General features: G+C 47.7%; 1 protein-coding gene and 1 non-coding gene across 2 annotated transcripts; both read right to left on the reverse strand.

The window, feature by feature from the left end:
* Positions 1–7,196: 7,196 nt before the first annotated feature.
* On the reverse strand, positions 7,197–11,009 carry LOC115247515 (uncharacterized). Its single transcript, XM_029829516.1, has 3 exons — positions 9,398–11,009; positions 8,294–9,226; positions 7,197–7,585 (listed from the first exon to the last, which is right to left on the reverse strand). Exons 1-3 carry the CDS (start codon positions 11,007–11,009, stop codon positions 7,197–7,199), a joined length of 2,934 nt encoding a protein of 977 aa, XP_029685376.1.
* A 608-nt stretch (positions 11,010–11,617) lies between these two features.
* On the reverse strand, positions 11,618–11,736 carry LOC115247750 (5S ribosomal RNA). The gene has a single exon (XR_003886853.1). It is a non-coding gene; the product is annotated as a 5S ribosomal RNA (ribosomal RNA).
* Positions 11,737–16,048: the final 4,312 nt, after the last annotated feature.

A 16,048-nucleotide genomic window follows, 5' to 3' on the forward strand; every position in this document is an offset into this window, starting at 1 on the left:
CTCTGGAGTCCAATCAGAGGATCTTGGGTGGACTGTTGGATCAGAGGGACAGCCACCCAGAAACCATCCAGAAGGTCCTCAACAACCTGAAGAAGGTGAACAGTGATAAAATCTCCCCAGACAGAAGCATCAACATCTTCCACTGTCTGATGGAGATGAAGGATCAGTCAGTCCATCAGGAGATCCAAGAGTTCCTGAAGTCAGAGAAGAAATCATGGAGGAGACTGTCAGTGATCCACTGTTCAGCTCTGGCCTACCTGCTGCAGATGTCAGAGGAGGTTCTGGATGAGCTGGACCTGCAGCAGTACAACACCTCAGAGGAGGGACGACGTCGCCTGATTCCAGCTGTGAGGAACTGCAGGAAGGTCGTGTAAGTAAAGATTTCTGGGGCCGGACATCGGCGTTTAAATCAAGCGAGTGGATCATGTCAGGTAGCAATACCCCCTCCAGTGGTCATTCCTTCAATTCTTAATCTCCATTGCAGCGTCCATAAATTAAAAACAGCAACAATTCATCCAGAAATGTTCAACACTGGCTGGATATAAGTTCAAAGGTCAATCCAGACAAACCAACATAAGGCAGGAATAATAGGAGCCACAAGTTAACTGACTATCATGAAATTACTGTCATGTCATTAAATAACTTTTGTTTGTTTGTATACATCGTATTCAAACGACAGAAAAACACATTTTAACTAATGACTCGTGACTATTTTGCTTCATTTGTTCAACGTAAAAACAGCCGGCCTCGTTGGTTTAAATGGGTGTTTTAGGTCTTTGTGGCGGTTCCGTTTGGAGCCTTTATGTGACCCACAAAGTTGTTTGAGCCTTTCCACACCCGTTAGGTGGCAACTTCATCACTAGCAACAAAAGGTGCAGTGAAAATGATTTGAAGGAAACAGGCAGATAGAACAGAAGCTGAGGGCAATCGATGCAACCAGAGACTCTGATGTCATCGATCGGATCGCTGAATTAAGACTTGACGCACGATCGTACAAATTGGATGAAATGCAAAATATCCAAAGAGCCGATGGACAGATAAAAAGATGCACGTTTCTTTAAACCATTTGCTACAATCATTTTAAATATTGAGTAATTATGAGCTGTTCTAAAATAAGACAAATGTTGAGAATAATTCAGTTGCATTTCAGATCTGATGGTCGTTCAAACTGTTGCTCTACGGTGTTGAATTTAGCTTTTCCAGGAAATGAGCTACATTTGTGTTGAGGTAGATTCTCAGATAAGTTGATTAGAAATCCCAAAGTTTGACTCACTATTTTTGTTTCATACACAACAGACTGTATGGTAGTTTTGTTTCACCGAGTCATTGGGAAGTTGTGGCCTCAGCAATGACGTCAAACCCTTCTCATCTACGGGAGCTGAGCTTAAGCTGGAACCAAAGCCTGACAGATGCCGACGTAAAGTTACTGTCTTCTGCAATGATGCATCCAAACTGCAGACTGGAGACGCTCAGGTCAGGAGGCCTCTGTTGGTCTTTTCTAAATTTCTTTACATTTTCTGCTTTTCTCTTCATTTTCAGATTTAGAAATGTGTTTTTATTTGCCCCATTTATTCCTTTTCCAGACTGAGTGGCTGCAGTTTATCAGAGATCAGCTGTGACTCTCTGGCCTCAGCGCTGAGGTCCAATCCCTCCCATCTGAGGGTTCTGGACCTGAGTGGCAACCAGCTGAAGGATCCAGGAATGAAGCAGCTCTGTGGTGCTCTCCAGGATCCTCTCTGTGAGCTGGAGACTCTCAGGTCAGTCAGAGATGATCCAGTACTTTCCCAGGTGTAACTAGTTAGACAATAACTGTTTCCATGTTTGATCTTTGTTATAAACGTAGTGTTACAGTTCTCAGAAAAAAGACCACACAGGACAGATTTGCAGTATTAAATTAGTTGTGGAAATCTGTCCCATGTGAGGATGGTCATCAATGACTAGAAAGGAAGTATCAGTTGTAGATTTGTCTTGTTTTATTTTAGGCTGGTCACAAAACCACCCAAACATTCAGACCAATCAAAAATGGTTCTTCCTGTCTTTTAAAGATCAGAAGGAAAACTAGAAAACCCAAAAAGAAAGCTGCTGCAGTGTGCCATGCCCCTTCTCTCCTGAGAAAAGCCATCCCAAAAAAGAGAAAAGCCCAAGTGTGAAGTGAGCCCCCTGTTAAACCTTGGTACCGAAAGCCTGCAGTCATTCTCATCTTAGGTGGCTTCATTCCAGCCAGAAGCCCAAACCTGCCTCCCTCTTAAAGGGGCAGCAGGTCAGTCCAACCACAGAAACCTTCATGAAGATCTGAAGCTTTCAGCATCCACAATTGTTGCACCTCACTTCCATTGGAGTCCAAATCAGAAGTCAACAAGTTGATTCTACACCGATTCTACACAATGCAACCATTTTAAAAAGGTTTCCATCCATAAGTTTTCACACATTTTTAGATAAATCTGTTTGTTCATCGCCTCCTTCTTTTGTAATGATCATGAAAGAAAATGACGTTATTGGAGTTTTTCTCCTCACAAATATGACTTTCTATGAACGATGCAATAAATGCAGCTTGCAATCTAAGACAATATGGAAGTATGTGTATATAATAGTAGTGGAAGGAGCTCATAAAATAATACATTTGCTCTTCTCATCGAATCTCTCTATGTTATTAAAGAAAAACCTGCTCTTAGTCAACAACATCTAAGAGATCAACCAAAAATCCTAATTTTATCTAATCTAATATAAACCAGTAGAGAAGACTCTTTCTGCAGAGACACTGGTGGCAGGAATGCAGAAGTATCACCTGCTCAACTTGGAAGGTGGAGCAGAAACCACCAGCTGAGAAGGTCCTCAGTGAGAGGAAGTGGTGGAGAACCATGAAACTTGCTAAGCTCCACCTCAGCTCCAGAGACGGGCTGAGCTGGAGCTGTGGCACCAGGTATCGCCCAGAAGAGCCTCCAACAAACAAGCTCTTCTCTTGGGAGGAGAGGGCTTTGAATCTCAGCTCAGTGTGCTTGTCTCTAGTAGGTGGCAGCTGCACCTTTTCCCGAGGTCCTTGTTGATGCCCTGAGGGGAATTGATGCTCCTGCAATGTTTTCTGGCAGCATTGAGCTTGCAGTGGGGCAATCAAACACACTGTGGGGGGGCTCTCTTTCCTTCTCTCATCTGGAGAACAAGTGACACCAGCTGCCAATCATTGTTGGAGAAATGTGCAGTCAGGGGAACGATGCGTCCAGACTATAGCCACCCTTCCAGCATCCAGCAGTGTCTAAAACCTTTGATTTGGTTTCACCAGAGAGTGTAGGGATTGCAGGGTCGCTGCAGCATCGCCCACAAGCTGTCAGGAGTGGGTCGCTTTGTCCCAACTCCTGACAAGAGTTGAGTGCTACTGAGAAATGTGGTCTCACAAACTTGGAAGGTATTTTGACCTACACACACTTTACATATGCTGTAGATCTTGTCCAACCGCCCTGAAAGAACCCAAAATAGGAACATACGGCAGATAAGCCGGTGCAGGACCAGAGGTTTGTTGCTTGGAAGCTGTGTTTTGCTCTGGTACATGTTGATTTTTATTTGTCTTCTCTCAAAATAATTGTTATTTTAGACTAAGTGGCTGCAGGTTATCAGAGACCTGCTGTGATTCTGTGGCCTCAGCTCTGAAGTCCAACCTCTCCCATCTGAGGGTTCTGGACCTGAGCTACAACACGTTGCAGGATCCAGGAGTGAAGCGGCTCTGTTCTGGACTGGAGAGTCCAAACTGTAAACTGGAGAGGCTCAGGTCAGTCTTCATGTTTCTACCTATATACCAGCTGCTAAGATGGTGAAGTGAGGCTGTTCTCAACACTGCTGTGATGCACCACATTAAAAAAATTCCTTGTAATATTGTGAATTCAGGTCTGACCCAACTAAGAACTAACGTAGGTTTAGTACTGACGCAGATAACATGCAGACCTGCACCGTATAACCTCATCCTGCATTTTTCAGATTGATTGGCTGCAGTTTATCAGAGATCAGCTGTGACTCTCTGGCCTCGGTGCTGAGGTCCAATCCCTCCCATCTCAGAGAACTGGACCTGAGTCAGAACTGGCTGCAGGATTCAGGAGTGAAGCTGCTCTGTGGTTTTCTCCACTTTCCAAACTGCCGACTGGAAACTCTGAGGTAAACACCATTCTCAAAAATGTCCATTATTCCATCCGAGGGTCCTCACACTTTCTGAGTGTGTGTGTTGTGCCCAGTTCCTTCAGGAGTGAGAGCCACACGGGGACCACTTATTCATGATAAATTGATTTAAGGACAATGAAAAAGCCGACAGATGGTCACCAAAATTAGACAAAACTAGGTGAGGGTGCCTGGTAGACACCAGCCAACGAGGAGGGAGATGGTGAGGGAGACAGGAAGTCATCTAAGACAGGTTGTGCCTTTAAAGATGAGCCACAGGTGAGATGGATCTCCATGATGAGATGGGAGGGAAAGAGGTGGGAGAACCTGGGAAGAGTGAGGGCCAGAACAATATATATTCTCCTTTGGAACAGTGCAAACCTGAGAGGTTGGAATTGTGGTAATTACATATTGCTATCATTTTTTAACCTGTAACTAAATTAAATATTTACAGATCATGCCTTTGATTAACCTTTCAGATTAATACTGGTTTCACTTCTTTATTTAGATTAGGCCGCTGCAGCTTATCAGAGATCAGCTGTGGCTCTCTGGCCTTGGCGCTGAGGTCCAATCCCTCCCATCTCAGAGAACTGGACCTGAGTTGGAACCAGCTGAAGTATTCAGGAGTGAAGCTGCTGTCTGATCTCATAGAGAATCCACACTATGGGCTGGAGACATTGAGTCGGTAGCTGGTTGAAGCCAGTCAACTCCCGCTCATCTGCTGCATCACTCACTGACCACTGGTGAAGAGCATCTGTGGAAACATCTGCCGTCTACTCCCTCCATAGATGAAAAATTCAGTTTTTAAAAAGCGCTGGTGGACTTTCAGGAGATCAGTCGATGGTCGACAAAGCAGAAGCAGCTTCGCCTTGAAGTTAAATTAGTTCCTGGTATCACACAATGCATCTTTATAAATTTTTAAATGGCTCCTCGGCCACTCTTAGAAGCATGGAAACATTCTCTTAATTGTCTCTTCAAATGTCTGTATTATACGTTACTATTTTACATCATGCCTTCAGAACCTTTAGGGTTTAGTATTTACTGTCTCTGTGACATGGAGCATTGGAATATTTCAGCTGCAGCCAGCAAAAACCCATCAGAATGACGGCTATCGGTGGGAACCGCAGGTCATTTGACTTTAGTCAGTCTGTTCAATGTTATAGGATTTATTGCAATCTAATAAAAACTATGAATAAATGTGGGAAATTGTTGGGATTTCTGGTTTGTGTTTGTCTTTGGCCTGCAGGGTGTGGTGTTGAGCACAATTGGGTGCAGCTGGCACTGCAGGTGGGCGCACCTGTAGGCAATTTACGTCTTGCTGCCTATTTAAGCAGGTTGTGCCTGCCTGTCAGTGCTGGGGTGTCTGTTCGTGTTGGGAGTCTGTTCGTTGGTCTAGTGTGGGAGCTTGTTTGGGTTCCTTGGTGTTGGCTCCTGTTCCTGTTGCCCTGGAGGGCCACTACTGTCCCCGAGCTTCCGGTTTTCCTGGAGGGCCTCTCCTGTTGCTGTTCCATTTCTCCTGGAGGACCGCTCCTGTTCCTGTGTTCCTGTTGCCCTGGAGGGCCACTCCTGTCCCCGAGCTTCCGGTTTTCCTGGAGGGCCTCTCCTGTTGCTGTTCCGTGTCTCCTGGAGGACCGCTCCTGCCCCCCTTGCAGTCTAGGAGGAGTGTCTTGGGGCACGTTCGTGAGGCGAGCGTGTTGCGCCGGACTCCCGAGCCCTCGCCGGTCCAGGAGGACTGCAGCGTGTTGAGGACTCACCGGTGTTCCGAGTTCCCGGCAGTCCAGGGGGACTGCGTCTGGTTTGGGGACTCGCCGATGGACCTGGGACGGGCGGACGCTGCCTTCTGATCCCCATGCGGTCCAGGAGGACTGTTTCTGTTAATGTGTGCTCCCCTTCCCTGTAAATAAAGCCCTTGACCTCTCCACCACTGTGTCCTGGCCTGCGTTCGGGTCCGCTACCACCATGTATCGTAACAGAAATAGGAAATAAAAAGAAGCAAAATGACCAAATAAATCTCCCATGAATACAGTAAATTTTAAGATGAGAACCTGCTGCACTGTGCCGTGCCCCTTCTCTATTGAGAAAAGCCCAAGTGTGTCCTTCAGTCACCTCAGACATTCAGCCAGCTTTTAATACCTTTGTTCAAGCCCAGAACGCCCTGGATTATTCCCACTGAAGATGGAAAAGCAGGTGGAAAACATGAGTTATTGTTAACTGTACTGGTGTATGACTATAGCGCATTACTGGACCACTATAAACTTGTTGTTTGTGGTTTTTCTTTCTTTGTGGAGATAAACATGTTAAAAATAAATTGCACTGGTTCAGCAGTTGATCTTGTTTTCTTATTTGACCTGTACGACACAATTTCACAAAGCTAAACATACATTTTTACAGAATAGTTTTATCCTTCCGATTACCAGCACCAGCTATTCAGAATATATAATGTAGTGGGTTTTAAAATGAACTGAATGATGTCTGCCTTGTCTCTCCTCTACCTGTCCTCCCCCTTCTCCTCCTCCTCCCACTCAGGCGGCGGGCGCTGAGCGGCTGAGCTACGGTATAACTACCTGTGGATCCAAACACACGACACGAGAGTTGTCAGCTCACGCTACTGCTGCGCAGTGTATTTTATTCTTTGCACATGCGCAGAGCAAAAGCAGAGCATAGACTGTTTGCTTGGACCCACTGGTGTTAAAGCACCCTCTACTGGTGCAAAGTGGCAATGATTTCTGCAAACCGTATAAAGGTTCAAATATTAAAATGAAAAAGAGGGGGTGTCTGTTAACATAATAAACTATATGTGGCTATTTCAGACCCACTACACTCTCCCCTGCTTCAAGAGATGTCTCCAGACATCTAGAACCAAACTAACAAAAATATTAAAAGAAAATGTCTCAAAACAGTCCAATTGTCACCGTACAGTTATGTGTGTATATGTATAAGTGTGTGCCAGTGTAGGTGTGTATGTGTAAGCATGTGTGTGTAAGTGTGTGCAGGTGTAGGTGTGTATGTGTACAGTGAAGTCTGGTCTCGTCTGTCCTTCAAGTCTTTGTGTGTCTCTAGCATGTCCACACTGCTTGTGCAGGGTAGAAACAATGTTCGGGGACAGCTGGGTAAAAGGAGGGTATGGGACATGGATTGAGGGGTAATGGGAGATGAGACATGGGGTAAGGGGCATAGGCGAACATCAGGTTTGCACCTGGTCCCCAAGACTGGTATGATGGTTGTCCAAGATTGTCATATGTGAGCATTTCTCGAGGTCTCCGTGCTCGAGCTGACCTCCTCACAGGTCGCACTTCCTCCTCAGACAGTTCCACTGCAGGCTCATCATTGTCCTCCTGCTCTCTTGAATCAGCCTCCTCCGCAGTGTCATCAGTTACGAGTTCTCCTTGCACTTCCTGAGCTGGTGGTGGAACAGCTGCCTGCTGGTCTGGTGTCTGCACTGGATCTGGGACGGTGACAGGATCACGGTGTTGTTCAGTTGACATTTCAGTATGTCTCAGTGGTTGAAACTCTGGGGCTATAGGTCGGAGCTCATCTGGTGGGTTAGACTGAGGACTTGCCGGTCTGACTCTCCTCCTGCTATATACTGGAATTGTTCGAAGGCAATATGTGTATTCCTCCTCTTCCTCAGAGTGTTCAGACTCCTGCTCCACTGTCTCTCTGTTGTTTCTGTAACAGTCTGTCTGTCTTTGTCTCTGTCTAGGTGCGGACTGACTTGGTGGGACTTCTAAAGGCAAATCATTAACAGGTAGCAGAAGGTTGCGATGCAGCACACGGAGAGTGCGTTCTCCTGTTTCTGGTTGAACTCTGTAAACAGGTCCGTCTCCCATCTTTTCAACCACTCGATGAACCTTTTTCTCCCAATAAGCTCTAAGTTTGCCCGGACCACCCCTCTCCGACAGATTCCTGACAAGCACACGATCTCCAGGCTGCAGTGTAATACCTTTCACATGCTGATCATAATACTTCTTTCCCTTAGCTGAACGCTTCCCACTGGTTTCTGAAGCAATTTTGTATGCTTCCTGCATGCGTGAAGCCCATTTCTGTGCATACTCTTGCCTGGACCGTGGTCCCTCTTCAGGTTTCAAGTCAAAGAGCAGATCTACAGGCAAACGTGGAGCTCTACCATAAAGAAGAAAAAATGGTGAATAACCTGTTCCCTCATGTCTTGTACAGTTGTACGCGTGGACAATGTGAGGTAGGTGATCCTTCCACTCTGTTTTTTTCTCCTCCTGCAGAGTGCGGAGCATCTGTAGAAGTGTCCTGTTCAGGCGCTCGACAGGATTTCCCTGCGGATGGTAGGGAGTGGTTCGTGAGTGGGAAATTCCTGCGAGCTGCTGAAGTCTCTGGAAGAGACTGTTTTCAAACTCCCGGCCCTGATCATGATGTAGCTTTGCAGGGTACCCGAAGCGAGGGATAAAGTCATAGAAGATTTTCTCGGCTGCTGTTCTGCCAGATTTGTTTTTTGTGGCATAAGCTTGACCAAACCGAGTAAAGTGATCTACCAGGACTAAAATGTACTCATAACCACCTTTACTCTGTTCAAGATGTAAATAATCAATTGAGATGAGCTCAAATGGGGCACTGGTTGTTATAGAACCCATAGGTGCTCTCTCTGGTCTGTTTGGATGTTTTTGTTTAATACACTGACACTGGCGAATCACATAATCTTCTATGTCCTGTTGCATAAAAGGCCAATAAAACCTTTCTCGTGCTAAATGTATGACTTTATCAGCGCCCACATGTCCCATGTCATCATGCAGGTGTTTTAACACGGTGGCCTTCAGTTTACTGGGGAGAACCAACTGTTTCCTCTGTCCTGTCTGTCTGTACAAAATCCCTTTGTCAAGTCTGAGTCTGTTCCATTCGTGTACCAGTCTGCGTGTTTCTCGTCCCATTTGTCTCTTTCCTTTATCCTGAGGACTCCATCCATTTTTCTTTAGGTTTATCACCTCACAGATAGGAGCATCTTCTTTCTGTGCATCTCTGACACTCTCTGGTGTGATGACAGGGGTGCCTCCAAAGTGTGCGTCACTTACATCCGACTGCAGCTGTAATGCAGCCACCCACGGCACATCACCGTCTTTTACAGCTGTGTCTCCCTGCCAGATGGCGGAGACTACATCAGGGGACACTGTCTCTGTGAACTCTTTCAGGTGACCATCAAGATGCACTGGGTGTCTTGACAGGGTGTCAGCATCAGTGTTTGACTTGCCTGGACGATATCTGCCCTTCTCCAGTGACCTCATCCCGTTTCCCGACGTCCTCCTTTGAAGACAGCCGACCGCCCGATGTCCAGCTTGGCCACATACGAAGCAGTGAGGGCAACTCATCTTGCCCTGCTGAACACAGTTGCTGCATCTGCCACGGGCTTCAGATGTTGGTGGCATTGGCTGGGCTGTGGCTGAGTGTGTGTTCACAGGGGTGGCAGTGTCAGCAGGCCTCACCACTTGAGCCAGCTGTTTGGTCAGGGAGGACACCTGTGCAGTCAGTTCTTCAATAGCGGCACGGTTAGCCTGTAACTCAGTGTCAACTCTAGTCTGCTTAGTTGAGTCACTACAGTCAAGCTGAGCTGGGCTCACAGTCACTGGTCGGTTTTTAGCTACTGTGCCAAGGCGTCTGAGTCTCTCTGTCTCCTCACTGGTAGACTTAGTTATCTGGTCCAAAAGAAAGTCATCACTAACCTGCGAGTCTGTGAGAAGAGGTTTGAGATCATAACGAACATGGTTATTTTTCTCATTCAGACCTTGATACAAAGTGTGAAGAAAGGTGCCCTGAACCAGCTTTTTGTCGTAGCTAAACTCTGCACCAGGTTGTTGTGACTCAAACAAAACACGCTGTTTTAAACCCATTATCTTGTATAGGAATTGTTGAGGACTCTCTTTGTCCTGTTGTTTAGCATTACTTAACTCTTGAAAAAGTTCAGTGCTGCTTTTGTCCCTGATATGTGCGCGGAGAAACCGCTTTAGCTCATCAACAGTTAAATCACTTTTGTTTGTCAACATTTCTCTGAATGTACCTGGTTTGATTATTTTCATCACAGTGCGAATCACCTCTGACTCAGTAAAACCTTCCTGTATACCTTCTTCGATTTGTTTACAAAGGTTACTGTATGACATATCATACCCAACATCAGAGATTTGTCCACCATGTAACTTAAATTCTCTGCGTGGGAGCAGAGCTGCAAAATCATTCACCCTCAATACCTGGTCTCCCATGCTGGATGACAGACTTACTCTACCATGGGGAGATCCATCAACGCCTGCGGTGAAAGCCCTGGTGACTGTGGAAGTGTCAAAGTTCCTTGCTGGCAGTCCACTGTCTCTTCGTAAAGGTGCTGGATGCATGTGAATGTCTCTGTCTTGTGATGGGCTGTTAGTGTGTGCATCTTTGTCCAGTGGTGTAGGTGAAAGGGGATGAATGTCTTTGTTCATCTGCAATGGCTGTGTGGGAATGTTGTGGTTGTGTGGGGTTGTGGTGGATTGTGTGACTGTATCGTGATGATCAGAATGAGGTGAAGTGGATAGCTGCTCCTGGTGGGGTGATGACTCCTCCACTGGCTGTCCTGTCTCCGGCGCAGTCTGGCGAGCTTCACTTCCACCGGGGTCTGTGGCCAGCAGGTCACTCAGCATGTCATTCAGGATAAGGAGTTGTGTCATACCTTCATCTTCCATAGCACTTAATTTCTCACTCCTGAGGTAGTCCACAATCAGGTCATACAGTTCTGGTTCACTCAAATCTTTAACCTTGTGAGTTTTGCTGCCATCGTCTATTGAACTCACAACTGCCAATAGCTGGTCTGTACTCAAATATGAAAGACTCTTCTGGATCTTGAAGATCAGCATCCGCCGTGGGGTGACAGTGGCCATCTTGGCGTTACTCTGGTGACTTCCGCTCTCTGGATGACGCTCTGGACTGCAGCCTTCCCTGAAGCTTTGGGCACCGTTTCACGTCGTCGCGACACTCACTTCACTAGGCAGAAACGCTAACCATCCCGGACGAGCCCCCAAATGTTACCGGCGCCAGAGCTAGGGGTCTCTGGTCCGGCAGCATGAGCCACTCAGGCGGCGGGCGCTGAGCGGCTGAGCTACGGTATAACTACCTGTGGATCCAAACACACGACACGAGAGTTGTCAGCTCACGCTACTGCTGCGCAGTGTATTTTATTCTTTGCACATGCGCAGAGCAAAAGCAGAGCATAGACTGTTTGCTTGGACCCACTGGTGTTAAAGCACCCTCTACTGGTGCAAAGTGGCAATGATTTCTGCAAACCGTATAAAGGTTCAAATATTAAAATGAAAAAGAGGGGGTGTCTGTTAACATAATAAACTATATGTGGCTATTTCAGACCCACTACATGTACAATAGTGCAACATTAAATCTCAATGTTAGAAGTACTTAAGAAGTGAATTACATCTGGCTGGATAATTATCAGGAACACTGGCGGCCTCTGCTGACCCAGTGGAAGAGTGCAAAAAGCTTACAGCACCTGGTATTCCCAGGCGGTCTCCCATCCAAGTACTAACCAGGCCCGGCCCTGCTTAGCTTCCGAGATCGGACGAGATCGGGCATTCTCAGGGTGGTATGGCCTTAAGCGAGAGCAGGTGCAAGAAAATGGCCTTTTAAAGTTAATACACTCAAACTTATTTTCTTGAAACACTTATTCTGGTGGAGGTTGTCCATTTTGCTTTGTCACGGTCCAAACCTCAATGTTGGAGCAGCCTCCAATCCATTCCCCCCAAAAAGAAAAGGCTATATAGCCTATGAGCGCCATATCATCAAATCTGCCTAGAACGGCTCTTGGATGAGAGGTGAAACGCCTTCAAAAAAATCAAACAAGATTCAACTCCGATAAATGAAATCAACTTAAAAGCAATGTGCCATGGCCGGGAATCGATCCCGGGCCGGTGCGGGCCAGTTGACAATTGCTGTAACAGACAACCTGATTGAAACCTCCTGAAGACCCCAGAGGGAGAGTTCGAATCCAGCTTTGGGCATTATCAAAGAGAATATATTTGATTGAAAAATTCACGATCACAAAAATGTTTAAAGTGCATAGCAGTGTCTGTGAGGTTTATGAGCCACAAATGCTGCTCTTTTTAGGAGCACAGCCATCTATTAAACTGTAGTTTGTGTCATAGCATAGTTTTATTGACAAATTCTAAATTGCAAGTAGCAGATCTTCTTCTTCTTCTTGGGTTGACCATCGATCCGATGATGTCAGTGCAGTCATCTCTGGTGACTTCGAAGGTGGCTGATTAGCCCAATTCTGGAGCCACACACTCTGGGACAGTTGGGACATGGGAAAGACGCCGTGGGTGGGGCTGTTGCTGCTTCCTTCCTTCTTTGCCTGGCTGTTGCGACTTTGCCTCTTCTGTGGTCCTCGAAGGATTTGCAGCCCTTCTTGACTGCGGCGCGCCATCCGACTCTGTTTTGGGCCTGGGCTTCTAGCTGTGCTGGAGGGATGCCACAGTACTTTAGGCTGTCCTTGATGCAGTCTTTGTACCGCTTCTTGGGGCGCCCAGTGTTTCTCTGCCCCTGGGAGAGGACGCCGTAGAAGACCTGACGGGGGAGGCGCGTGCTGTCCATTCTGATCAGGTGGCCTGACCAGCGGAGTTGGGCTTTCATAATCATGGTCTCGATACTTACAAGGCCAGCTCTGTCCAAGACCGCCAGGTTGGTCACTCTATCCTGCCATTTGATGTGCATTATTGACCGCAGGGACCTCATGTGGAATCGTTCCAGCTGTTTTATGTACTTCCTGTATGTTGTCCAGGTCTCACAGCCGTAAAGAAGGCTGGTGAGCACAACAGCTTTGTAGACTTTAATTTTAGTCTCCAGTTTGATGTTTTTGTTATTTATCACACGGGTTCTGAGTCGACCAAGGGACTGGCTGGCTTTGCTGATACGCTGAGCTATCTCCTTGTCTAGAGAGCCATCACAGGAAATGGTGCTTCTGAGGTACTTGAATTGCTCAACCACCTTCAGCTCAGTTCCCTCGATGGATACATTGGGGGGCGGTGCGCTGGTGCCTGGTGCTGGTTGGTGCATGACCTCCGTCTTACTGAGGCTAATCATCAGGCCAAACAATCGAGCTGCTTCTGCAAATCTGTCGACGATAATTTGGAGGTCAGGCTCTGTGTGTGCCATGAGAGCACAATCGTCGGCAAAGAGCGCATCGTGGACTAGCCGCTCTATTGTCTTTGTTCTGGCATTCAGTCTTCGGAGGTCAAAGAGGGAGCCATCCAGCCGGTAGCGCAGGTAGATGCCACGGTCGAGGTCTCGGAGGGCATGGTTGAGGACACAGGTGAAGAAGAGGTTGAAGAGGACAGGGGCAAGGACACACCCCTGTTTCACGCCATTGGAGATGTCGAAGGGCGCAGAGGTGTCGCCGTTTGACAACACGAGTCCTTGCATGCCATCGTGGAAGAGACGGATGAGGTTGGTGAATTTTCTCGGGCAGCCTAGCTTGCTAAGGACGGACCAAAGTGCCTCTCTGTTTACCGTATCGAACGCCTTGGTGAGGTCGATGAAAACGGCGAAGAGGTCCTTGTGCTGTTCAATGCATTTCTCCTGGATCTGCCTAATGGTGAACACCATATCGATGGTGCTACGGCCAGGTCTAAAACCACACTGAGTCTCTGGAAGAGCTTCCTCGGAGACTAAGGAGATGAGGCGGTTGAGAATGACGCGAGCCAGTATTTTCCCGGCAATGGACAGAAGCGAGATGCCTCGGTAATTACCACAGTCTGCTTTGTTGCCTTTCTTAAAGATAGAAACAACAGTGGCATCTTTGAAGTCCTGTGGCATGTTTTCTTCTTCCCATATGCTTGTCAGGATGTTGTGGAAGGCTCCAAGTGCTCCTGGTCCCGCCACTTTGTGGAGCTCTGCAGGAATATTGTCGCCACCTGCTGCTTTGCCTGAGCTGGTCTGCTTTATGGCCTTCATGACTTCGTCTAATGATGGAGGGAGGTCGAGGTCATCTACAACTGGCTTCTGGGGGATAGAGTTCAGTGCAGCAGGGTCGACAGTAGAAGGCCTGTTGAGGAGGGTGGAAAAGTGCTCTCTCCAGCGTTCGATGATGTTGGCCTTATCTTTCAACAGGGTCGAACCATCCGCAGATAGAAGCGGGGTGATGCTAGGTTTTGCTGGCCCATAAACTGCCTTTAGCGAACTGTAGAACTCTTTAGCATTATTGGACTCAGCATGGTTTTGCACCTCTTCTGCCTTTCGGTCCCACCAACTGTCTTGCATCTCGCGAAGCTCTTTCTGCGCCGTTTGCTGCAGCTGTTTGAAGCGATCCTTTTTTGAAGTGGAGTTGATGTCATTTTGCAACTCGATGAAGGCTTGTCGCTTTTTGTCTAGAAGCTTGCTGATGGCCTCGTTGTTTTCATCAAACCAATCCTGATGGTTTCTTTGCTTCGGCCCAAGAATAGCTTTAGCTGACTCTGTCACCATTTTCCTGTATTGGGTCCACTTGTCGTTTGGATCTCCAGTCAGAGGTCCATGGGCAGTCAGCGCGTCGTCCAGGTGTTGTTGGAACGCTTCTCTTTTGACCGGGTCTTGAAGCCGTTTGGTATCAAACTTTGCCCTGATGAGCTTGGCTCTCTTGCGTTGGGTGGGGGCAATACAGAGTGCAAGGATGGCTCTGATCAGTCGATGGTCGGTCCAGCATTCCGCTCCTCTCATGGCTCTGGTGATCTTCACGTCACGTATGTCCCGCCTTCTGACAATGACATAGTCTATTAAGTGCCATTGCTTGGATCTGGGATGCATCCATGAAGTCTTGTACTTGTTCGCAAGCCGAAAGAGAGTGTTAGTGACTGTCAGGCCGTTTTCTGCACACATCGTCAGGAGTAGCATGCCGTTGTTGTTCAGCTTTCCTACTCCATGTGGACCCATCACACCTTTCCAGGTCTCAGAGTCGCATCCTATCCTGGCATTGAAGTCTCCCAGCAATACGAGTTTGTCGCTGCTAGGCGTGGACTTGATGACGGAGTCCAGGTTCTCGTAGAATGCCTCCTTGTCTTCGTCACTGCTAGTCAGTGTGGGCGCGTAAGCGCTAATGACAGTTGCGTGGCGTGATTTCGAGATGCGGAAACGGAGTTTCATTAGGCGTTCGTTGATGCCGGTGGGGAGATCAGACATGAGACGGAGGAGAGTGGAGCGTATGGCAAAACCAACTCCATGGATCCTGTCCTCATTTTCAGCTTTTCCTTTCCAGAAGAATGTGTACCCTCCATCAGGCTCGCAGATCAATCCTTCTTCAGCAAAGCGAGTTTCACTAAGAGCAGCGATGTCGATCCTGTAGCGGGCTAGCTCCTTGGCTATCAGGGCTGTTCTTCTCTGGGGTCTTTCTGTGGTGTCTCGGTCCAGCAGAGTGCGTATGTTCCATGATCCAAAGATGAGTTTCTTTTCCTTTGTTTCTTTCTGTTTTCGACCGCATTGTAGAGCTAATCTGCCAGCCGCGGCATGCTGGCCAGAAACGTTGTGAGGCAAGCAATGTTTGGGACACCTTTTCTAGTCCCCTCCCTTGCTAGGGTGAGCAGTGCTGTCCTAAAGAGGGCTGCTCAGTCGCCTGGGATGCTGCCGAACTCCTCTGTTGCCTCAAGTCAAGAGTCGAGCGACCACTGGTCCACAGGCCGCCTACGTGCAGGTTTGAGACTACGGCTCGCAGTAGTAACCGCTACCTGCCGCTTTGCCCCGCCCCCGTCGCTGTAGGACTTGTAGTGAAAAAGATGTTGCAGCAGGTGCGAGAAGACTACACAAAAAACCTGCGCTGAGAGAGAGATTTTGGTGGGGAAGTCATTGCGCTGGGACAACCCCACCCTCTCGGCCGCAGAAGTCAGAGTCCAGTGGCACGACGAGGCGTTACGACTGGGTACCCCCTTGGCTGCAGTGGATGGCC

Source organism: Takifugu rubripes, chromosome 21 (genome assembly GCF_901000725.2).
Source record: "Takifugu rubripes chromosome 21, fTakRub1.2, whole genome shotgun sequence".
In the NCBI taxonomy this organism is placed as follows: Eukaryota; Metazoa; Chordata; class Actinopteri; order Tetraodontiformes; family Tetraodontidae; genus Takifugu; species Takifugu rubripes.

Excerpts from the sequence above, each read along its gene's own strand:
- LOC115247515 (XM_029829516.1), bottom strand. The coding sequence starts at position 11,009 with ATGGCCACTGTCACCCCACGGCGGATGCTGATCTTCAAGATCCAGAAG. Across the intron at positions 9,227-9,397 it reads TCTTCAAAGGAGGACGTCGG|AAGACGGTGATGTGCCGTGG; the intron begins GAAACGGGATGA and ends ACACAGCTGTAA. Across the intron at positions 7,586-8,293 it reads TACAAGACATGAGGGAACAG|ATCCAGTGCAGACACCAGAC; the intron begins GTTATTCACCAT and ends TCACCGTCCCAG.